Here is a 26,913-nt window from a genome sequence, read left to right as displayed (position 1 = left end):
GGGATAGCGGGAAAAAACTGGAAAACTGTCGCGACAAATAGGGATAAGTGGAAGAATATGGAGGAGGCCTTCACTCCATCGCAGGTCGAGTACAAGTGTAAAACTTAAAAAGACATGGACTTACTGTAGTTTAGTGTACTTGAATAAAGGCTATTTTTATTTATTATGCACTGCTCCACTGTGTATTTGTTATATTTAAGCGGCAATATTGTGTAATGAAATAACAATATAGGTATATAAAGGATTAGTAGAGCATTACAGCTATTGATGTGTGAATGTAAACTGATATTTGCTAAAATCAGCTTTCAATTGTCGACATATAAACAGGTATTATGTCGCGAATTAGGATTAATTTCTTTAAAAAATATTGATTACAGTAATTTTATACTTATGCTTTATTGTAACATTTGAATACAATATTTACCTTTTAAACTCGGTATGATCAGACCTACGCTGGGGCCAAAACAGTAATAAGCAGCTATAATTGGTATGGAAATTGTCATGGGTCAAAGCATACTTTTGTTTTAAGCAGACTTGGCTGATTACGCTTATAAGACCGCCATGTTAAAGGCGTTGACGTATGGAAATCTTGCATTCGATTCAGTGATTCCAACTCCGACAGAATGTTCACCCTAGAACCAACTTCCATTAATTAGCGATTAAAAGTTTTTTGTTGTTTTCGGTTTGAGTTGAAATTTCAAGTATGCATCTAAAATACATTCAAGTTTAGTTTGTTGGTTGGGTATAAATTGAAAAGAATCTTGCGTTTAAAAAATATCTCATAAATTAGGTAAATTAGTTATCTTCCAAATAATTTAAAACGACATCTTGATTTCCCCTAAATTTGGAGGGATAACCCCCAATTTGGCATCACTGATTCGATACGATTCGGATCGTAGAGGGGTAAAGTTAGAGGTTGTATGTTTTCTATGCTGTATCATAAAAAAATAAAAACAAAAAAAATTGTCTAATAAATATTTTTTTATTTGGGTTGAAAGATAGATAGTAGCCGATTCTCAGACTTACTGAATATGCATTAAAAAATTCATAAGAATCGGTTAATCGGTCGTTTCGGAGAAGTATGGCAACGAATATTGTGACAGGAGAATTTTATATATTAGATAACTTATTGGGACGTTCTCTGTAATACCGTCCGTCATGGTTATCAACACTCATCTCGACGATCACGAACTTAACCTTTCAATACTCAATTAAAATATTTTTCTTCTATATAGATTAGACGGCTCATTGGTCTAGTGGTTAGTGCCCCTGACTGCGAATCCATGGGTCCCGGGTTCGATCCCCGGCTGAGACAAACATCGATGTGATGAGCATTTGGTGTTGTGCTTAGGTCTTGGGTGTTTAAATATGTATTTATATGTCTATCTATCTATAATATGTATGTATATCCATTGCCTAGTACCCATAACACAAGCTTCACCAGCTTAGCATGGGACTAGATCAATTGGTGTGAATTGTCCAATCATATTATTATTATATATAATACTAGGATTATGTCCTGGTTTGATGTGTTTTGCTGTTCTTGAATAATAATTGTATCAGCTTCAAAATTCTTGATAGGCTGGCAACGCACTTGCGAGCCTTCCGACAATGTGAGTCAATGGGTCATCACTCCAGCCTCCTGCCCGTTTGCCTCCTATTACATTAAAAAATGCGTATTTGATGGATATAAAACATGTTCCCGGTTAAATATAATAACACCAAAAATCTGTTATAACGACATCGAAAGGACTACTCATATTTGGTCTTAAAAACCGATAGTCGTAACAGCCGATGACGTTGTTATTAAGTATCTAATACCCTTTGATTTTTGTCAATATAACCGGTTTTTCGAAACGATGTCTTCGTAAACGGATTTGACTGTATGTTAATTTTAATTATTTATTTTCTTATTTTCTATTCTTACAGTTACCTTAATGCAATAGAAATCTTATTAATACAAAATATAAACTATGAACGACAATATTACATGAAAACAAAACAAGAAAACATAAAACCGAAACCCTATGTTTAGAATTCTGTGTCTTCTATACAAATATCTACCGTAAAGTCAAATTTTTTGATCTTACGTTGTGCAGTTGTTCTTGGGCTATGTGAGAACGAAATACGTATGGCAGGTTTGATTGTAATGAAAATCGTGTATTTAACTAAAACCTTGCCGGGTTTATTTATTACGTTCAGAACTTGTTCATAACATATCATAATTTGTATGTTAATGAGGTAAATACGAAGTTCATCGATCACGCAATACTATTATTTGGCATTCCAAATCGGTAATAGGTAATCAAGTCGCGCCTCTTTGCACATAGGACCGAGATTTAGTGGGTATTTGGCTCCTTGGGTAGAATGCCTTGGCGAACCCGAAGGGCCCCTCTTAAGGGCGTGTAGGGCTGACGTGTTTTTAGTGGGTAGGGTCTCGCTACCCCTCTGAAGAGCAGAGGGCTTTGAGTGTAGACCCAGCCCCACAGTCCCCGCGTCAAGTTAGACAACCATGGCGCGAGCCTGCGTAAGCGCATTATCACTTTTAAAAAAAGTTGGACGATAAACAAAGCCTAAATTACATTGTTAAACAAAATAAACGACCAGAAAACATAAGTCAAATTATATTAATATATTAAAATAAAGAAAACTGAAATTAATAAACTACAACCTTTTAAATGTTAAAGAAAAAATAGTTACTACTACGGATTAACAGTCAGCGGATTGTCTATGACCATAACGGAAATGCTTCTATGAGATAAGATTCCACATCTGCCTTTTAATTACTAACAAAGGAATGCAATGACTAATGACATGCTTTCTTGTTGTAGAGGTATTTACATATATTTATTATGCAAATAATATTTAAGCAAAGAGCAGAAAGTGTTCTTGCATTCAATTTGACTCTACAACTTTTTTTTATGATAATAATAATCTTTATTTTTCTCACAAAACTTCCATATATATAGTGCACAAAATAAAGCAACAGTTATTTATAATAGAAAGAAATGCTTGTTTGTGTGAGACTGATGCCTTATAGATAGAGTAGGTACCTGTGTTACAAGTCATCAGGCCCCCACCACCTCGGATCCCCAGAAGATCTTAAAACGTAGTGTAAATTTATGCTTTATAATCAATTATACACACTTATATTATTATTATCACATTATGCATAAGAGATTGCTACATAAACAAAATAAGGAAAAATAATAATAATATATAAGGAAACCACATAGAGTATAATATGTATGTGTGTCTATGTATGTATTCATGAATGTGCGCATTTTTTTTGTAAAACTCTTAAACATTCATAAATCAAACTAAAAGGAACATATTGAATTACTACCAGACTATCATTTAAGCATATCAGGCTTAAATGACGTAATTGTCAAATTAGAAATACATTAAATAGCAACACTAAAGATAAAAAAAAGGTAAAGCATGTCTCGCCGGCTAGTAGGCTCCAATTCGCCCATAAATATCATGATATATCCGGAGTAGTTGTCGCGGGCCCGGCGGGAGACGCCGAGCCTTTTAAGCAAATAAAGTCCAATTTAGGAAAGGGGAGATTTGACACTCCCCTAGCTTCTCGGCCACAGATAGACTACTATGTAGGTTTCATATAAATAAATAGCAACACTGATTTCCAGCCAATTTTCTATTCATGTTCAAGCCGCTCCTGGTTCAACCATTTATATAGGACACATTCAAAGCAGAAATGAATACAAATCCAATTGGATGCCAATAATGAATTGCTTTTGTAATATTGTGTACGATAGGTTCGATCACATATGTCGATCATAATACAGAATGAGGATTACGAAAGCCAGGCCGTGAATACAAAGTGTATTGTTATGGGCAAGGAATGTGCTGGCTTTGTTGACACTTTGCGAGGGGTATATCAGATTGGTTCAATATACAAAAATATTTTTTTTATGTAGTTAACACATCTGAGTTAAATAGAATCTAATAATAGTTATTATTTTACACAGAAATATGTATTTATAATTAATCTCTTTGCTCTAACAGTTGCACAAAAAAAACGTGTGTGTACTTATGTACACGCGTTAGAAGCTATACTTCTTTGGCGTAAAAAGATAAAAATCTATTCACATTCGTAGTATAAAAAAATTTTTATACTACGTTTGTAGAAAAAACGACACAATAGAAAAAACTAAAATGTTGACTATAGCTAACTTCAGGGTGTCGTTTTTTTTGTGACGGTATGCGCGCGCATCGTAAAAATTTACTCTCATAATTTTTCCCTAACGCGCCAAAAGAAGTATAACTTCAAAAAGAAGATAAAAGAATACAAAGAAACAACAAAAATGATGAATTAGAATTAATTCAACGAATAACACAGAAATCTATAAGTTATTGTCAGTCCTCAACCTCTCTTAAGAGACATTAAGCAAAATCACTCATCGTAGATTTGATTTTATCTAAGTATATGATGCTTGAATTAAAAGCAATAAATATGGTTTGATCCTTCTCTATAATTAAAACACAATACAATATAAATTCCTCGTTACAAAAAACTCAAAGTCACCTCTAAATTTTGCTTAATTTCGTTTTTATTCAATCATGGCGAGTATTATGGAGGCAAAAAATTATTTATTTACAGCACATTAGTGTGGCCGAGAGCTGTTACTAGCGATTTTATTAAATATTTATTTATTTACAGAAATACATACATTATCCTTATTTATAGACTATCCCAATACGATAATGTCAAGAAAAATCAAAATAATGTATAGTGTAATCTCCGTGTAACGACACTCTATTTAACGTCGAATTCGCGAAAGCGTCGAAATCAATTGGCTTTAGTTGCATACACTATACATAGCATTACACCCACTCTCAATAATGACAGCAATTGACTAATAAAATACTTTTTATGTTGCTAAAATGAGTTAAAACTGTGTTCGTTCTTTTGTCGCTTTATTATCTAGTCAGCAATAAACTCGACTGTCGGCGTCATGCATACGAACTTTCTAAGAAATTTCGTATGCATGTTCTTTTATTTACAAATTGGGATTGCTTGCACGTGTAGACTGTTGTTGACCATGACTAATAAGTAGGAGTTTTCTCTCTATTTAACAACAACTCTACTATAACGCCGTAAAATGCACAGTCCTTTCAGTGTCGTTATATAGAGTTTATACTGTATATTAAACACATGTACACAATATCGCTACTGTGAATTCTCTATATTATACAAATATAGTATATTTACTAGTTCCGCGTTACACTGTTTAGCCAGTCTCATCTCCAAGAATTTAAGGCATTTGTTTTACTAGTCACTGCTGTTGCGTTGGCACTTGTAATCTACGCAGGCATTTAATTAGTAATTCTAACTAACTAACTAACTAATGTACTTTTGCGCTTCTCTCCTATATGATTCAATTGTTATACGGAAGCTATCCCACAGAACACATTACTTTAAGATCACTATATCTGAGACCATAAAGTAATACAGAAACTATGTTATTAGCAAAGATAGTGACCTCTCGCTATGCACGTCGTACGAGGTCATCGTTCTGACGTCATCGGTATGTTTACTATCTTAGAAGGTTTATAGTAAAGAATGTTGTTGATAGTTATAGTGCTTATGACAGATTTGTACCGAGATATGTATTAATAATTATAAAGCCTTACTATTATTAAAAATGTTGGCCTAGTCCTGAGGTCGTAGGTTCGATCCCTTGCTGTGCACCAATGGACTTTCTTTCTATGTGCGCATTTAACATTCGTTCGAACGGTGAAGGAAATCATCGTAAGGAAACCGGCTTGCCTTAGACCCAAAAAAGTCGACGGCGTGTGTCACGCACAGGAGGAACCAACGTGCCTATAAGATTGACAAATGTTCATGAAACAGATTCAGATATCTGAGGCCCAGACCTAAAAAGGTTGTAGCGCCACTGATTTATTTTATTTTATATTATTACAAATATAAATTATTTTTAAGTACACAGTGTTCGTACATGTGTTAACAGCTGTTCTCATTGTAATATTAGTAATGCGTCAGAACCTGTTATTTTCCACAATATATTAAAAACAATTTAAATTGATTATATATGTTTAATTACCTATTTCATTCTTCTAATTCATAAATACTTATTGAGTATGCACTCTTTTAACTTAGAAACTCTTTCATCTCTTTTTGATAGATGGTATTTACTCTGTTATGAATAAAGACAAAAGTACTACGAAACGGTGCAATTTATTGATGGGTTTTACGAATGAATAAAATTCCTTATGTTTTAGAATTTCTCCCTATAGTATCCATATACACTAGAAGTATATTCAGGTGATTTATTAAATAAATATTATTAGCCTACAACGATAGGTTACACAGTGATAACGTATCCAGAAGGTGACGTCTAGAGTAATAATAATTAGTTATAATAAAACCTCGTATATTCCTTGAAACACTGCTATTTACAAAAGATAACACTTATAATTTTATACAAAAATAGCAATCTCTTTAAGGTCCTCTTTAAGAGTAAAGCCAAAACTACTTTAATTTCGTCAGCCCACCTTGCAAGGGGCCCTCTCGTTTCCCAGGAACTATATATATATCCGTTCTATGTAAACGTTGATCTAGTAAGATATTAAAAGAAATGTTGATCCACCTTCTTGCAGTGTATAATTGGCTCTTTACAAATATAACTGATATACTTTAATCCGAATTAGAAATGGAAGGCTTGTTTGGGGATCTGCATCGGTCGCTTTGCAACATACTTGCCATCAAAAAATACATTGACATAATGTTTTTGTAGATCCGTAACGGTCGCAAATATTATACCGACGAGTCAAATGTGCATCCGTTTTATATGCGAAATCTTACTAACTAACGTTGATCCGAGGGCTTTTGACCTTGACCTTTTAGTCTTTTAACGATGAATATAATGACGACCCAGTCGTTCAGTTGAAAAAAATTGCAATAGAAAAGTAAAACAGTTACAAGAAAGAAACACACAAGTCAATAGTGGGGAAAGTAGCCAGAACTTATCGACTAATGAGGGCGTAAGTGTACTCATAGAAGGAATTCCGGATTTTGGAGGAGGTAAAGTTGAAAAAAGCGTTAATAATACGGCGAGAAAACGTAAGTGGTACCGAAGAAATGCATGTTTCTACTGTACAAGCAATTGTAACTATACGTAATTATTCTAGACATCTTTTACGTAATCACGCAGATGAAATCGAAGTTCTTCAGTATAAAGCTATTAATGATACAGACCCTAAAATACAAAAGCTAAAACGACAAAAAATTACAGATAAATTGAGAAACAAGGGAATTTTTTTACACAATTCTAATAGCTTTGATCGGGACGCTCATTTAACCTTATTACCATCAAAACGAAGCAACCAGGGTACCTCTAGTCCGTCAACTTACGCTACTTGTAAAACATGCTTGGGTACATTTAAAAGATCTTCATTTTTCAGACATTTAAGAAATTGTAAAGCTTCTGAACATGTTCTTCCGTCACTTAAAAGAAAAGCATTGTTTAATAACAGCTTAACAATCGTTCCCAATACGGCGAACGCTTCGATTGAGCTAAAAGAAAAAAAAAACTGTCGCATCTTCGTTCTGATGAAATTTCATTAGTAGTTAAAAATGATCCATTAATCATAGCATACGGTGCTCGTCTCTTGAAGAAGAAAAAAGAACGACGAAGTCGTAAAGCGATTTTCTCCAAAATGAGAGATTTAGCTACTCTTTTAATTTTATTGCGGAAAAAAGACACAACTATTCACTCTCACTAACGCAATTGATCCTGAAAACAATGAAACATTTGTAAGTGCCATAAAAGAAATGTGTGGCTTTAATGAACAAACAGGCATGGTCAAACTAACTAAACTAACAAAAATAATGCGAGAAAACATAGATTTAAAAATAGCTTGCCGTGAAGATTTAAAAATGCCAAGCTCCAACCAATATTTATTTCCAAAACCTGGTACACAAGAACCTTTTGAGGGCGGTAAGTGTTTAGATATGATAAAAAAACAGTGTAATTTGAAACGCCCCGAGATGATTACATCAACCGGAATGAGACATCATATTGCTACAATGTCCCAAATTCATTCTAAACAAAATGATCATTATACTGAGCAATTGGCAGGATTTCTAGGGCATAATATATCAGTTCATGCACAAAATTATAGATTGCCTATGCAGGTACTCCAAAAAGCTGTTGTAGGATCTCAACTCTTAGAATATGAAAATACATTAATGGAGAAGAAGAGTAACATAATAGAAACGATTAGGTCTCAATCAAACCAAGAAACTTTGAGGAAGAGACGCCATCTTCAAAAAATTCGGCAATAGAAAGCGACCAATCTAACATCTTACTTACAAACCCCAAAATATCTATCGAAACACCAGAAACTACAGTCAATAAGAACATGGACGATATAGAAATTGGAGACTATAATGAAGTAAACGATAAAAAACAAGACAATCATTACAACCAAGATCCTAAAAATAAAGACCCCAAAATTAAGCCAAACAGAAGCAACACGAAAAGAAAATGGTCAAGTAGTACAAGTGAAAGCGATGTTGATGATGATAAACAGATTCAGAAACGAAATAAAACTAGACGAGCCAAAGAAATTAATATATATCATAAAGATTCTAAAAATAAAAATATCAATATTAAACCAAATAACAGAAAGACAAAAATAAAATGCCCAAGTTTAAGCGATAGTGATAGTGATAATCCAATTCAGAAACGAAAAAAAAACAGTCATAGAAAGTGGTCGGATGAAGAGATACAATTAGTCAAAAAATATTTCCAATCATACATAAATAAAAAGATAAATCCAGGCAAAAACAAATGTATGGAAGTTTTAAATAAAGAACCTATTCTTCAAAATAGGACATGGATGCGACTTAACACGTATGTTAACAATATTTATAAAAAAAGTAAATATATTTTAATGAAGATTCTGTGTGATACGTCAAGTTATATAAGACTATATCGAGTATTGGTAGGACTGTTGCGAAGGCCAGTCTGAGGAAAGGCCAGACCTTTGTCAGTTAATCAACGGCCAAGCGGTAGCTAAACAACGCTACGGTGTCCCGGGATGAAGGGCATTATTTGCGAAGTAATAACAGGGCTTCGAGACTCTAGATCTTATATCTCAGGGTTACTGAGTGCAATACAATATCACATACTCTGTATGACATAAAGCTGCTGGCATGCACGAAGCTTAACATCGGGTAAGCGACAAGCGCGTGTCGTCATAAATTTCCTTACCATAAATATATATTATACCTATAAACATAAAAACTGAATAAATAAAGAAAAGTTACTGATTAGGTGGTCTTGCAATAAATTATAGGAATTAAACCATCCAAATACCTTAGGTAAGTCCAGTAGGAGGACTTGCTGACTTCTGATTGGCCCATTTGAATCGGATCAACAACTATCGGAGTGGATTTGTATATTGGATCAACATTTCGGTTGCGTTTCCTAAACTTCAACGGAGTAAATCGTTGATCCGGTCGGAACCACATTTGTATGAAAAATATTATATTGGATCAACAAAAACCACCCGGATCAACATAGGTTTTCGGATCAACAAAGTGCTCGCGATATAGCACGCATGATCAACAATTGACGGATTGATATAACTATGATTTTAGCTTTACATATATATATACTAGCTGCCCCCGTGAACTTCGTTTCTCGTTAATGTGATTTACTTACTTAGCTTTTTAGTATATACCAACATGGAACATTTTGCTATGCTACACCAGACTGTTTTTCGGAATGAAAACTTTTTAGGGTTTTCTGTGAATTTTTCTCTATATTAAACCTCAGAGTTCAAGTCATAAGTTTTTTTATTAACAAATAAAAAATGGGGGTTGATCGTAGAGAGGTGAACATTAAGGGTTGTATATATGTTGTGATATACATATAGAAATATTAATAATCATATCTTTTGTTCTCGCTTCATTGAGTATTTCCATTTGTACTTGCTCGACTGACCTTTTATAAAGGATGTATCTTTAATTACTGTATCGTAGTCAGTCATTGTGGGTGTCTATTTTCCGGTTAGTGATAATGATCATGTAATTGCGGAATGTGATGATAATGGGATTTTATAGTAGATGCGTGAGAATTTTATTTTTATTGTTTAGAGGTCTTCATTAATGTTATAGTTAATTATAGAGTGGTCTTGAACTGAAGTTTAAGTTTTATTTTATTATTCGTCCGTTTTTATTTAAAACTAGCTGTTCCCTGCCACGCTTCGCTGTGGGACATTGTGATTGAATGGTTGAGAAATGAGAAACAAAACAAAGAAAAGTTTCATATAAATTTAATTTTGCAAAACTTGTGGAAAAAAACAAAAACAAAAAAAATGATATAAACAATTCTTGATGCGGATATATATCATGCTAAAATTTCAGCTCGATCGGTGCAGAACTTTTTGAGTTTTTGAAGCGTACACAAACCAACATAATTTTTTTACATATATATATATATAGATGATAATATTTGTGGTATTACATTGTTTCAGGCTGAAAGTCAAATAAAACAGTTCATCATGCTGCATCAGACTGTTCATGACCTGTAGCATGCTATTTAATTTGAAACTAATTTTGAATAAGAAAACGAAGGATTTCGTTTCGATCATGCGATCAAACGTCATGCAAATTCTTGTTATAATTCGAATAGTCTCGTTTCTTGTAATTAATATTTAATTATTATAAATACATTGACGTCATGTTATTTTCAGACCTGAGTTAAATTGGCTTATTAGCTCTGTTTTTAACATAAGGAATTTTTTTGAAGTTAAATGATAATGCGAATGAAAATCTTTTGATTTATCATTCGTATTATCCTACCAATAATTACTTCCACTTCTCTCGGCTTCATAAATCAAATATGTGGGCACCACTTTGGTGGTGTTAATAATAGACTTAATGTTTTGATAATATGCCAGTTGTATTCGTAAACCTCATGGGTTTGGCTTCGCTCCAGAAAGTGAACACTAAGCGTAATTTTGACCTTGAAAGTGTAGTTTAGGACACTACAATTGTGGTTATTTTCGATCTTGGACATCGGTCATGTAATGATTATTCCACAAATCATAAAAAAATGATTGTAGATTAAAATCGCATTAAATTTCTTGTTAGCGATAATTTCTATGTGTGTACCAAAATGTAGGTTAATTTCAAATCGTACAATTTTACAGTCTAACCCAGTGATGGGCAAACTTTTTAAAAGGAGGGCCAGATGAAATTTAAAAATTTACAGGCGCGCCAAAAAAAAAAAAAATACAAGTTATTAACCTTTTTATTGTTTAATTTTACATCATACACAACTTATATACTAAAATGGTAAAAACTTCCAAACAAGTCACAAAAAATGATTAATCTTTAGAAGAGCATGAAGGCGTATGAGACAGATGAAACTGTGACTGAGATTCTAAAAGTTGATCATAATCTGGTAGAAACTGAGATGAGCTGATTCGCAGTAGTGAAGCTAAATTATGGTCAGTCAATCGGTTTCTAACACTGTTTTTGCGAAGCTTCATAGTAGAAAACACCTGTTCACAGATGTAAGAAGAGGAATACATCGAAATTATCTTCTGAGCGTGAGATTTCAGGTTTGGAACAGTTGTTTTTGACAGGGCCTTGTAGAACTCAATCTTCGAAACGGAAAGAAAACACGCCATGCAAACTCAGTTAGTGTTAGATGCGATAATACCATACCTAAGGCTCCCGTTAACTATTATAGCTGCACAAAAAAAATTATCACTTCCTATGTGCAATTAATTTTAGGGGTTAATCAAAATCGTGTCGCGGGCTGGATCAGACTAGCCCGAGGGCCGCACTTTGCCCGCGGGCCGTACTTTGCCCATGACTGGTCTAACCCATTTAAGATTTCTTATCGTAGCAATTTTGTGACGTAACGAGCTATTTTCATTCATAAAAGGCATTGTTATCTCGTCCAATTCCCTAGAGGAATTCAAAGACAAACTTTCTGATTTAATCTTTTATGTGCAAAGGCTGAAAATGGCAGAGATTTTTATGTAATTTTATATATTGGTGTACATATATTGGTGTCAAAACTTAATATAATATTTGCAAAGCAAAGAAATCGGTTCTACAGCTATGAAACAGAAATTTCTGAATGTTATAAATATATGACTACAAAGTGATAATTTTTATTGGAAATTTCAATTATCGTTATGAATTTTTTTCTTTAAGTATTTATGTTTTCGGTTTAAACATTCCCTGAACTTCCACAAATATTTCAAGACCATCATTAGCCAAATCTGTCCATCCGTTCTCGAGTTTTAGCGTTTGCCTCATGTTCCATAGAAAAACGAACATCAATTCAATTTATACATATCCTCAACAGCATTTGTAACAGCGGCTTTAAATATATTTTAATAGGGACTTTGTAATATAAAAATATAAAATTTTTCAACTAATTTAAACAGTAATTTGACATAGGCTACTGACGTTGTTCAACAGTATTCATTACAATTCTGACGTTAAATTCCTAACAAGAACAATACACAAAGGGAGCAAACTTCACATAAACCTTGCATAAGCATTAATTCAAAAGCTAATCTACGTAACAAAAAGTCATGCGCGCGCGCAGCGGTGCCGGCCAGCGCTTGGTACGAGTAACGACCTCACTACAACGTCGTAAATTGTGTGTTGTATATATTTTTATGTTATAAATGTGATTAAGCTTTGAAATGAACTCGGAAGCTATTTCTAATTCCGGAATTGATGTTGATAAAATCTAATATATATTGTTGATTTGGTTATATATTTTTATATGTAGAGCCAGAACTAGTCTGTTGCATAGACCCCTGTGACAGACACTATCGAAATCTTTATATGTTCGCAGAGAGAGTAGCGCAATGGCGATATTTTGTATAATTATTATTTTATTATTTTCTTGGCTTGGTATTTTTGGAAATAAATAAATTTGCGCATACCATGAAGGGATATTCGTAAGAAAATTACATTACAAATATTTATTTTTGAAAATATTAAAACAAATAAATTTTGTAACTTAGGGATAATGTAGCATCTAATCTAATTTAACTGTTGTGGGCTCTGGCAGATTGATCAGCGCTGTGGAACACGTCTGCTCCACAGCATAATGCTGAGCCAGGGCCAGCTACAACAACCAACACATACATTACACACTTAAAATGTACCTGATTCCTTTTTTTCCATAATTTGTGTGTTATTTTTGTTTTTTGATTATTATTATTTTTTTGTCTTTCTGTGTGTGTTTCGTTAGTAATAAATGGTATGTATTCGATTATATGATATTTTCAAAGTTAATAACGGTACAGCTGCACTCTATCAAGACGTAAACATTTTAATTACTATCAGTTAAGTCGTGTTTTATCTAACCGGTTGCCGGATGTGTACACGTGCTTTATAAAAACACAGTTTATAGTATATTGATTGAGTAATCACCTAACAGTTGTTTAGTCAGCGTTTATGATAAACAGCTGCTTACTTTGTAAAAGGTCAATCAGGGAGGAAGCTCTCGCATTGCAAGAAGGCTCGCAAGTGCGTTGCCGGCCTTTTAGCAATTGCTACGCACTTTTATTGAAGGATCCCAAGTCAAAAAAAACTTCAACAAAGGATCAGTTGGTTACAAAGTGTCGAAAGACGATTTTTTACCTGATTCGTAACTCCACATTTGCAGAGCATAAATATTCCTTACAATCCTTATAATTTATGAGTTAATTCTACGTTATGTAATTTTTAGTGGATAGAAGTATGAAATACTAATTACCATCTGGTACTGCCTGCGTCCACAAAAAACCAAATAATATACCAAAGAAAATCTTAACTAATTCAAGACTTTTGTCCATTTTAAGATTACACAGCATTTTTATCATGTAAATGAAACAATTAGCTATGAATATATACCTAAATTAGTACAATTTTAAAATATGTATAAAGCTTTCACATTGAAAGCCACTTTCTGTAATTACGTACTTTTACTTTTACCTTGGTACAATTATTTCGAAACGAAGTACAAGTCTAACACGCGTTTACACACTTGATATTCTTTAATATTCTTTTATTATTTCTGAAAATCTGTGGATATTACAGGCGACTACAAGCTGTGTTTAGTTTAGTATTGTTTCTTGTGTAGCTTAATTTATTTTAAACAAATAAATCATTTTTCATTCTATGTTTTATAAAACCTAGTCTTTCGATACAACAATGTGGCTCTACAACCTTTTTGGGTCTAGGTCTAGTCTCAGATTTCTGTATCTGTCCTGTGCCTGACACACGCCGTTTTTTTTGTGTCTAACGCAAGTCGGTTTCCTCACGATGTTTTCCTTCACCGTTCGAGCGAATGTTAAATGCGTACATAGAAAGAAAGTCCATTGTTGCACAGTTGGGGATCGAACCTACGACCTCAGGTATAGGAGTCGCACGCTAAACCACTAGGCCAACACTGCTCAAGAATGTTTTTTGTATTTTTTTTAATGTAAATTACGAATGAACTCGAAAACTATCGTAACAGGTGTAAAAAATCCTGTTTTACGTGGAATATCATGTTGATGTATGCTGTAATGTAATGCGTAATTATGTATTTTTTGCTATCGGTCTAGTAGTTTCCGAGTTTTTTTGGAGTTTATTAAAATAATATGAGACATCTCTCATCACAAACAAGGAGGTTGTTTGGCTTTGATGAGTCTTAATATACGACAGAATGTGAAAATACGGTGATCGTGGAGCCAATTTAAGATATTTTACTATAACGCTAGAAATATAACCAAGATTTTCTCTCTTTCAGAGGCGTATTCCCTTGGAAGAGCAATCCTACGAAAAATCAAGAAGCGCCCAGCGGTACTTGGAAGCTGTTTGGCAAATCGAACAGCCTATCGAAGAGCGCCGAAGTTCAGAAGACGCTGACTCCTACCTCATCAGTGAGCAACACACCCCATCACCACAAAAGGCAGGGTAGCTCAGCCAGTGAGAAGCAGTTTGAAGATCTGGTTGCGAGTTCTATTGCTTTGATCCAACATGACAGGTGAGTTGACTTCATAATAGTTAGAACAGTTCTAGGTGCACAATAGATATAAGAAAATTCGATAAATTCTCAATATTGTTATTATTTTACGGCTACTGTTAGTAATGTTACATATAACATAGTAAAAATATTTGATAGCTTTTGTTGACTGCAAACGAAAGTCTTGGTTTAAGAATCTTATTCAATGGTTCAGAAGCGCGGCATCCAAAATTAAAGTAGCCATGATGAACGCCAACTTTCGAAAGGAGATGGCACTATAAGAAGAAGTTGACTCCATTTAATTTTATTCGACAAATAAATGCTGTAAATAAATATATTAAAACTAAATTATTATAAGTTGGATTCAACATTCTGAAAAACCTGAATAAATAGAAGAAATCTATATTATGGCTAAGCCATTGTTTGACAATTGTAACCCAGACACATGTTTTTCCAACGTGAGAGATTACACGGGTCAACAAAAAAATTTTGTCTGGATGTTTTCAACAATAGGTCTTCTGAATACTCAAAAAAATAATGTACTAAGTATTCTACACATTGAAAAGGTCTACAGAAAACTTCGCGATGGTATATGTCTACCTCTTATGGATATCCCACAATAACATCCCACAAATGGTGGCTAATTTTCGAAGCGATTTTAACCAATACAGCATTAATCCTTATCCAATTAAATACCTTAAATATATTGTTGATTTAATATAAATCTTTATGGCCCTTAATGGCCTATTACAACATATGATTTAAATTAATATTATCGAAGATATTACAAATTTAAAAATTGCGGGACGCAGCGCGCGGTTCTCTCTATACTCTATAGCACTTTGAATTTAGTATCAGCATTGCATCCGTGCGAAGCCGGGGCGGGTCGCTAGTTTTATTATAAAAGAGGTGTTTTTTGGGCTAACCTTAAAGTAAACTATTGGATACCCTTATCAGCTCATCCGCTAATTATTTGTTGACTGATACAACAGATAATGTATACTAAAATCGTCCTACAAAATTTTTGTTTTCATTGACTTCCATATTACTCAAAAAAAGAGCGAAAAGGCCGTCAACGCACTCGCGAGTCCTCTGGCATTGTGAGCGTCTATGGGCGGCGGTATCACTTAAATTGTAACAAACTTTATGTGCATTGATTATGATTTGAAACTATTATGAACGTGGACAGTAAAATTAATCTTGATGGAAACTGTAACATATTTGCTATACGTGTCCTTTGAGGTCGATTATATATTTCTAAGGGGAAATTTGTTTTGTGCAGTTAAAAACTACTAACTTGTGACTAAAGTAAGAGAAAGCCTTGGAAACTTTATTTTCTCTTTGAATCAGGACATTTTTAATTATTAAATTATAATTTATTGAAATACGGTCGTTGACCTGAGTTCAAAGGTGTCGACAACTTTTCAAACACCTTCATGATTAATATCTTGGGGTTAATGACCTGAGTAGTTTATTGTGAATTATATTAATTCATAATATAATAATAATTAATAAAGCAAGTAGGTCCAAAAATTATTGTATGAACAAGTTCGTAAAATGATACTTGGGGCAGATACATTTTTGTGCCGTGCCTGAAGACATTAGGTGATTAGTCTCCTGTGCCTGACAACGGTTTCTTTTAAGACACGCTGCTTTCCTCAGGATGTATGCATGTGTACGCTGTACGAGCAAGTGGTAATCGCGCAAATTTATTTATTGGTACACAACCGTAATTTAATAGCCATTTCTCTATTTAAATGATAAGTTAAACTAACTATTACAACAAACATAATTAATTCTACTGTTTGTAAATGTACCTATATAATTGAAAACTCATTTGGGAGCGTTCAAGTATTACGTAACGCAATTTTTGGAGAATATTGACCCCCCCCCCCATGTAACTCGCCGTAACGTTATTAAGTACCGAAGTTCAGTACTGTACCCAAGTATAGTAAAACGTTTCGTGACCACCTAGTGACTCTTTAGTTACTATTATGTGGTGTAAGTCGAAAAAAATATTAACAATAACGCGTAATTTAATCCCCGCCCCGCATCGTAACGTTTTACAAAAGACATCCCTACTCATCGGCAAAGAAGACAGAAGGTGTAGGCTAAGTAGGCGTAAAAAACTCGGTACTCTTTTAAAATAGCAAATCATCAATCAATACTTATTTTAAAACAGATATCGAAAATTAATTAGATATAGCCTGTCTAGCACTAGTCCCAGGCCCTTTTATCAACTAGATAATCGTTAACTTTACAGTAAGACTTTTTACACAGCTTTTCTTTAATACATTTTTTAAATTTATTAAAAAGATAAAAGAGCCTCTGGGATTTTATTAAAGAACAGTATCCCTTTTTCCAAAAAAGAATTAGTAACTTTAGATAGTCTAGTACGAGGAAATTAAATAGAAAATAACAATAGCAAATAATTAATACAGCAAGATTTCTAACGACTCGGTGAAAGGTCTCCATAGAGTTGGTGAAAATGTCCATAGAGTCAATTCTCTCCTATATGTATGTTTAATATTACAGTGGAAGGAGAATAGTTTTTGAATTTGCATCTTTCAATCGCTACTCAATTCCCTATTAGAATTGCCTAGCTTATTTCTTACTAGCAATTTCGTAATATTAATTTCCCAATAGTTGTATATACCGAGCAAGAAAATGTATTGTGAATTTCTTTCAGAAAAAAATTATATCATAATTTTTACAAGGAAGTGGTTCTTATAAAGTTATTTTTGTGTTTAGTAAATGAAATCTGGTTGCGTGTAAATTATATAAATTATTTATTAAATAACCTTTAAATGACATTAAACTTTCTAATATCGCTAGTTATCAATAATAATTTGGTGAACGAAAGTGGATAATATATTTTCATTTATATATACAATTATATTTTTAAACAATTTTATACTTAATATTTTCACTCGACCGATCGTCATATATGATTCATCACTTTGTTGTTTAGCTTAGGTTATGCTAGACGCACTTGAATTTGATTGCATTTTTGCAAATTTTAATTATTTACGCCCTCAATATTATATTTTTGTGCGAGTGTTGTGTGCGTAATGTGACATATTTCAAAGCACATCATTAGTTAATATATTATCAGTCTAACGTCTCATTGTTCCCAAAATAATTGTATCCTTATCGTGACGACTGAAATTTGTGTGCTTTTCTTCGTGTTAAGGATATAACGAGGCGAGGGCTTATTATAAAATTATATCTGAAAGACAAGGGTAGGAAATTAAACACTATTAATGATTACTTGTACTTGATTCACTATAAATCACTTCATTCACTTCACTGATCGATTTAAAATTAAATGAAGAATGCCCGTGCCACAAATTGTTTTATATTCTATTCCCTACTCCGACTCATCCCACTTCGACCGAATGTTCGACATCAATTCGTAAACAACAGAATGAGCCAAATGGGCAACATGGCACATGTGGGCTTATGGAAAGATTCTTAAGAATCTTTATGTATATAAAATTCTCGTGTCACAATGTTCGTTCCTATACTCCTCCGAAACGGCTCGACCGATTTGTATGAAATGTTTTATGCATATTCAGTAAGTTTGAGAATATACTATCTTTATTTCAACCCCGTAAGCGATAAGGGGGTTCCCTCCCCTTTTTTTCACAATTTTTTCACAATTTTTTTATATTTTTTATTATACATCATAAAAAATACATTCAACCCTTAATATTCACCCCACTACGATCAACCCCTATTTTTTATTATAGTAGATAGTTATTTTTATTGAACTAAAAAATGTTTCCTAGAAATAATATACAAGGCAAAACGACGTTTGCCGGGTCAGCTAGTATGTTTATATATATGTTTATTCATAAATAAATATTAAAAGCTAACATAGGTAACGGCCACTGAACCGTTCTTTGTCGTACATCATAGTTATTTTTACAATGAGAAATTAATTGGACATCGTTCTTCGCTCTTATTGACTTGGCCTTTGAAGTAATTATTGTTGAAATACCAAAACATTAGGATGTCCCAAGAGTTACGCGATGTACCCTTTACTTTCGTGACTTAGCTGCGAGGTGCAACCGATTTTCCAGTTCACAACATTGCATAGTCTAAAACTATTAATGCTTGTGGTTTGAGGTTTAGATTTTTTTTGTCAAAGTTAAAACAGATGAAGGACAGTCCTTCACTTGATATCAGATGACCTTCCTGCCTTAGTCTTAACGTTAATTTCGTTTATTTATTTATATAGGTGTATGTTTACTGAACGTCAAATCAAGGGCGGTAGGAGCAAGGAACTCTTTGCCACTATTGTAATAGTTTTATTTGTAAAAGTTAACTTTTGTTATTAAACAACAGAAAGTTAATCGTGCCTTTATGATTACAATATTTCTATGTTAGTTTAATTTGTATAGATGTATTATTTTAAAAAAAAGAATACAGTCTTCAGTCAAGATTAACGGCTTATAATCAGCTGTTTAAGTTACAGTGAAAGGATAGACGCCTGAAGCCCTGAAAAATTAAGAAGATTATTCAAAGTCAGCGCTTTATTTTTTAGGTATTACCAAAACCCTATGTTTTGAAAATTTTTATTTCATCCAAGTTATGTCCATATTTTATTTCATCCAAAATCTTGATAACTCTGTTCAACACATCATTTTCTTTCAACCAATTGAATCCAGGAGTAACGACTATATGTAAATTTGCTAAAATTCAGATTTAGTGTTTTTGTCTTTTAATATGTAGCACACAGCTTATGAAAGAAAGTATAGGGTGAATCTGGAGCGGGTACAAAACAAATTCATAAGCCTGTATTGTAGAATGTACGGTGTGTACCCATTTACCCGCTTAAGTAATCAACTGTATTCACAATGGGTTCTGTGTGCTACATTGAACTCAGAGTGTGCCGAGAATTTGCGTTACCATGTATCTTATAAAGTTGTCACGTGGCAAGGAAAACAATCCGGTATCTGATGGTTACGTTAGGTGGCGACATCGACCGCCGTTACAATCCGTCCCTCAGCGAAAGCTAACCTCTCGAATAGGGCACACATAGCATAGATTAACTGACGATTTTAATTGTCCGTTGAGTGAACTGACAAACGGTCTGCTTCATTTCAGTTCCTATACTGTAATAAATAATTAGTCTTTTTCTAAATATTAAAAAAAAATAACAATATACTATTTAAATAAAATGCGATAAAGAAAATATCGTAAATTGTTACATTGTTTTTATATATATAATACGTAATATTCGTTTGATAAATATAGTTTTACATAATATACATAGTTGGAAAGGCGATTTGTTATGGATATAATTACCTTTAAGTGGAAGCACAGAAGCGGAAATATGTAAGTAATGATGGGTTTACATCGCCCAGTCGTGACTGACCACCTGTCATTAACTTGTCTTCGTGATTCAGCTTGTGCAGCTTTTAACGTAATAGTATTGCCCAGTCTTCATAACAAAATTCAAAAAGTATGCATTTCATATGTACGCTTAGATATTTTAGATGAGAATCGGCGGATTTAGGGGGGTCATGTAAAAAATAAAAATTGCTTTTATCAATGGATAAAATACGTCCTGCAACAAAAGCGTAGAGGCGCGACTCGCGAGAGCAATGTAGTTCAAGAATAATTTAACCATTCTTAATTTTCTCAACACACTATTTCACACTAGAACTCTCTACCTCCCATCCCATCCATCCCTTCTCTAAGATTATGATTCTGATGTTTAACAAGGTAAACCTGTATCTTTAGTTTAGTTATCAATCTTAGCTTTCTATATTTCTTTATAATATATAGTTAGGTTTCAATTCTTAAGTTACTATTTCATTAAACCGTTGGAAGTGTGGTACTCTGATGTATAGGTCTCCCTAAACATAGTTCAGGGGCTCCAATATCTGCTAAAAATTTAACTTGTTATTGAATAAAAATAGTTGAATGCATATATAGGAATAGGAATTGAAACATATTAGAAATATTATTGGAAAAGGGGCTTCGCCAGACCAGTGAAGTATATACGGTACAGCACCACAAGCGTCGGGAAGATTAAAAAAACGGAATATTTTAAGATTCTATAGACTGTGTCCAGTTTGTGTTTCCACCACGCCAACTTTTTTCTATTTAGGATGATGTATAGAATAAATAAATAAATAAAAAAATAAAAAATAAAAATATGAAAACGGACACTTTTCTACTTACAACATAATACTCGTACGTTCGTTAAGTCTCTTTGCCGACTCTTACCCTTAGATCCTTCGCAGCGCCAGGGATTGCTATGTCATTAAGACACACCCTATGCATTGAATAGACCTAAGTACTTGGGTACTTACACACTGCTATACAAGTTACAACAGCTTCATTCAGAAGAGTTATTAAGATTAATTGAAAAATCGGTCGCCTACGGTATCCTTGCTCCACTTGAGAGCATCTCACGCTATGCAGTTGAGATTAAACATAATTAAGCGGCAATTCAATCTTCGTTGAATAGGGCATTGATGGGATACTGAGAATTTGTTGTCTTGTATAGTCAGACCGCGGCGGACCTATGGTTATTGATAAGTTGTATGGACATGGTTTTGACTCTTTGTTTGAAGCTGGGTTAAAACATGAGCTTATAACTAAGATAGGGTTACAACCCCACTGGTTGTAACGCTGGATTAACAAAAAATACTTCGACTTGTTGAAGAGTTCGTAAATCTAGTGACACTTATGTTATTGGACATTATCGGAAACGAGAATGTTAAATTACAATTTATAAGTGTGGTACAGATACCGGAAAACTTCTTGAGCATTAAACAAGTGAGTGGGGGAAGGTATGCGCATATCGGGACACAAACGTCAACTGATTTACCCCCCTCCCAGTGATACCTAAAAATCGCTTCTGCGCAGGCAAGGACATTTGTACTTAAGATGTTTGCCGGTATCTGTAAAGGGTTCATATTTGTTTCAAGTGGGCGATGATTTTTTTGTTTACGCTTCTAAAATATTAACTAAAATATATATGTAACTTAACTAATCTTAGGTCACATAACTCACGTTTGAATTAATTAGACGATTAAATGTGAAAATTATGTGTTTTTTTTTTAAATAAGATTTATTTCTGATTATTGCTGACCAGCCCAGAAATTACGAGATATTTACTAATCATTGATTTTAATTATAATATTGTAATCAACGCTTTTATTGTTTAAAGACTAATGAAACTCTATTCCATATTTGTTTTGCCTTATGAACATTAGCAAGTTTTGATATGAAAAAATCTAGATATTACTACAAGATTGATTCGCTAATATTGACTAATTAATAAGTTATTAGTATTAAACGTTTCCGCTAACACAGTTACGAAAACTTGAATATTGATTTCCGGTGTAGCGATTAGTGGCGATTGTGGTCAGAGTGCAAAATTAACGTAATGTTTAAACAAATTATGATTATAAACGTAGCGTTGGTTGATTATATTTTGATAAAATTGGAATAAACAAAAAAACTAGTACTACTAATATACTATCGTTATTTACAGTAATTTTATAAAGAGGAAAAGATTCATTGTTTACATTCAATAGGCTCCAAAGTACAGGACTGATTTGAAAAATTCTACCACCATTAGAAGCCTATGTTATCCCTGGTGAACATGAACACACACGAATATTAAAACAAGGGTGCGTGTACTTATGTACGCGCGTAAGAAGTTATACTTCTTTGGCATTATTAAAAATAGTTTTTGATTGCATGCAAATAATTAATTTGATACAATTAAATAATCAAAGACTGGAAAAGGAGTCATTATAGTCAATAAAGTTCAGTTTACCTTTGAAAAATTAAATAAATCAATATTTATTATTATTCTCTTACATTGTAAGTGTAACATAAATTCTATTATTATTCGAATGTTGTTTTTAAATTATGTCCAATGTCGTAGCATCTTCCGTGGGCAACTTCATTCTGTTAATTTTGTGTCACGGTGCGCGCGCTTCGTAAAATTTCACTCTCATCAATTTTTCATAACGCGCCTGAAGAAGTATAACTTCAAAAGGAACGGTTCTGTGTGAAAAAGACCGATAAAAATTGACAATAGAACAAAGTGTTGAACTAAACTTTTATAGGAGACATTAACATCTACAAAAAAGTCTATTTACCGAGAAAAGCTTTGGGCTATAGAACATCGTGCTACGACCGTATTAATGCAACCGCAGAGCTTAGCATATCTTTTATAAAAATGGCCTTCTTCCAATACTATAGAAACGTCGAAACTGCAACTGCAGGCAATATTCGAAGTATCTACGAGTATATATCTCGTATATATGTGACTACACTCCTTTGCATTAAACAATATTATGATTTCGTTTCGAAATACTTTTGCAGATTTGTTTTAAGTATATAACGCTTGCAATGTCTGATTGAAGTCCTGTTTCAACTCATTATGGACCTGTGTCTACACACATTTCTGAGTCATTTCCCAAAAGCGTTATCTACGGCGGCGGTATAAATACATATTTTCAAAAATATTAATATTTTCAGGCCTTCAAACCTTCCAGCCAAGTGCACAGAAGAGGCGTTACGTCATAAAGCAGAGCACGCAAGAATGGTGGAAGCAGCAAGAAGAAAGGTTGAACGGGAAGCCGCGGCTCGACATGCAAGGATACAGGAATCACTGCGATTGGAAGAACGACTGGCAAGACACGCTAAGGAATGGACACAGAATATATTGCCTGATTGGAATAACATGTAAGTTTTTCAAGAAATTTATAAGCAAGTTCATGAGCGGACTGTTCAAAAATATCACGTGTAATTATCGCTTCTAATTGAAACAAAAAAGCACATCGCCACATACTTTTCTTGGTCGGTAAGAGCGTCTCAATATTAGTATTGCCATTATTATTATAATTTGTATTCATGCAAGCTAACTTAATAATTTATTGAAATGTCTTAATAAAAAAATCTATACTACGAGTAGTATCTATAAAATACAGTTCTAGGCTTAAATAAATGTGACACAAACTTAGGAAAAACTGATATGATAGGTTTTGTTACCTGTACTTTTAATATAATATCTTTTAAGATATCTAGTAATCAGAAACGTTTGATTATAAAACTCTGCCATTGTAAATAATAATGCAAGGAATAAAAAGTAAATTTTAGTTGGATTTTTATTAGATGTTGGTAGATAGTAAAATTATTTATTTTACGCACCGAGAAATTACAATGTCAGTCTGACATTTCAAAATGGCGACGGTAGTATCAATTTCAGATGCCCGCTAAGAAACGTTTGAGGCACTGTTAACAATAGACAAACGAAAGAACAACCATAGACCAAACAAATATGAATCATAAAAGCATAAAAGTATGGAACTGAATACATAATAAAAGCATTTAAGATTATCTAGACATATTGCCCGTTTATATGTGAAGTTTTTTATTTTCCTAGAAACAGGTTTGATGCCATCAGTAGGTTTTATTGGTTTCATCGTTAAACATTTCATAATCTTGATCGCTACTCAGTCTTAGAATGATACGATAAACATCTTTTGACGAGAGTTCTCGGTTGACGGTTCTATTTTAAATCGTCACGTACAATCTAGTTATGTCATAGTCTGAGAATGCGCAAATGATATAGAATTTACAAAGTAGCAAAAACTAAATTAGCCTGTGATGACCACGCAATATAATCGGAGGATAAAGTATTTATACATTTCAAAGCTCTCCCAATATCCCTGATAAAGTAAATTGACTGTGAAGTGATAATACGAACGTATATTCGGGACATATTATTATAAATTGCAATTTTAATACGTCATTATTGTAATATTAACAATAAGAAAAAAATTATTACTATATTTCTTTTTTTGTAAAATTTATGTTTACCAAAATAGTCAAATATTTTAGAAAAGATAGCGTGTACATATACTGTAGATATAGCATTATGTATGATGCGGTAAATTTCACTAAATAAATAAAATATAACATAACTGAAGAGAGACTTCAGAACACACAAAGAACAGAAACTAATTTGATTTAAAATGTGTTGGTGTGTGGAAAGACAAAAGTTAGATACTACGTAACGAAAACGGGTAAAAAACGGTGAAGGAAAACATCAACAACAAGTCGACGGCGTCTGTCAAGCACAGGAGGCTGTCACCCACTTGTCTATTAGATTGACAAATGATCATGAAACAGATACTGAACGACCACACTTAAAAAGGTTGTAGCGCCACTGATACAGTGACTTTTTACGTTATTTTTAAAGTAATAAACTCGGCTGTAAACTTCAATATCCAGATGATCGCTAAAGCATTTATGATTGTTCCTTTATGCCTAACCTCAGGGTCTTCCATTGTATTGTTATCTATATCATTCTCAGGTCAGGGATCAGTAACCGCGTATTTTTTTCCACTTATTGTTGTTTCGTGTGACAATTTACTTATTGAATATGCATTAGCGAAATTCTTGTATTGTTTATATGTAGGGTAATTGTCTAGCAATACTTCAGCTCATCTAGTTGGTCATTATATGACGAATCGCATGTCGAAAATGGTTGTAATAATAAATCGTGAAAAACTTGATTAGCTTTTGATTGATAACGTGACGTAGGTAGCTTTTCTAAATAATTAAATTTAATAAGACGAAAAGAACGGTCCAATTTTAGATTTTTCAGATTACATCGATTTCTTTGTTAGCGTTTTCTATTTGTTGCATATAAAACTTATATTAATAATAATTATTGAGTTAATATTCGTTTGACATGATATTTAATCTAATTTCAGGAAAAATGCAAAGCGGACGCTAGAATTGTGGTGGAGTGGATTGCCTCCTTCAATACGGGGTAAAGTTTGGCAGCTGGCAATAGAAAATAAACTTAAGATCACGCACGTAATGTACCAAGACCTGGTCTTCCAAGCAAAACAAAAGTTACACGAGGCAAAACTAAAAAGGAAGCGATTAAAAATCAACAAAGCATGCGGTTGTAAAGAGGACAACTCTGATGACAGACGAACCAGCAAAGAGAAACTGCAGAAGGATGAAATAACGAGAGAGATAAACAATGAGAAAATAGATATCAAAGAAACAGAATTAGATAGTACAGATGAAAGAATAGGATGCGAAGAAAGGTTATCCAATAGGGATAAGTTCGTAGCTAAATCCGAGACACCGCGTCTAGGAATGTCCAGAAACTTCAGTGAGCAGAATTTAAAGAGTATGAACTCTGAGAGTGAGAGGAAGAATAAATCAAACCCGAATTTAGTAGAATACAGTGATGAGTGTTCAATGGAGTTGATACAATTGGATATAGCAAGGACGTTCCCCCATTTGTGTATTTTTCAACCGGGTGGGCCGTATTTTGATGTCTTGCACGAGTTGTTGGCTGCGTATGTGTGTTATCGACCGGATATTGGGTATATACAGGTGAGGTTTTAATGTTTTTTTTTATATGATTGCCAAATGTTTTATGTAGGGGGCAAATGAGCAGGAAGCTCACCTGATACTGATTCCGCAACCGATGGACACTCACATTGCCAGAAGGCTCGCAAGTGCGTTTCTGGCCTTTTAAGGATTGGTACGCTCTTTTCTTGAAGGACCCTAAGTTGAATATGTTTGGAAATACTTCAGTGGGCAGCTGGTTTCACATAGTGATTGTGCACGGCAAAAACTGTCTTATTCTTGAAGGACCACATTTGTGATCATTTGTTTGGACAAAATGCTTTAAAATCAGTAGAACATCGTGATATTTTAGCTTCGCCGTCCCAACTCGTAGAAATGGGATGAAAAAGTTTGTTCTGTTCCAAGGTGCAATACTGTACTACAATTTATTCCTCAAATATTCAAATTAATATGACCTATTTTTGAAAATTTTAATCGTCTGAGTAAATATTCAATTTTTTTTTTGAAAAATGTTTAA

At 33.4% G+C, this 26,913-nt stretch overlaps 1 protein-coding gene across 1 annotated transcript in view; it reads left to right on the top strand.

Annotated features, from left to right (window-relative positions):
• The window catches only part of LOC125049183 (TBC1 domain family member 12-like), a 50,688-nt gene that overhangs the window by 21,472 nt on the left and 2,303 nt on the right, over positions 1-26,913 (top strand). The window contains exons 2-4 of the mRNA XM_047648324.1: positions 14,808-15,044; positions 23,538-23,744; positions 25,781-26,420. Of these exons, the coding sequence (XP_047504280.1) occupies positions 14,808-15,044; positions 23,538-23,744; positions 25,781-26,420 (1,084 nt within the window). The remainder of the gene's footprint in view (positions 1-14,807; positions 15,045-23,537; positions 23,745-25,780; positions 26,421-26,913) is intronic.

The sequence above is a fragment of the Pieris napi genome, chromosome 4, assembly GCF_905475465.1.
Source record: "Pieris napi chromosome 4, ilPieNapi1.2, whole genome shotgun sequence".
Lineage (NCBI taxonomy): Eukaryota > Metazoa > Arthropoda > Insecta > Lepidoptera > Pieridae > Pieris > Pieris napi.
The sequence above is the reverse complement of the archived record's forward strand: the minus strand, read 5'-3'. Positions and strand labels throughout refer to the sequence as shown.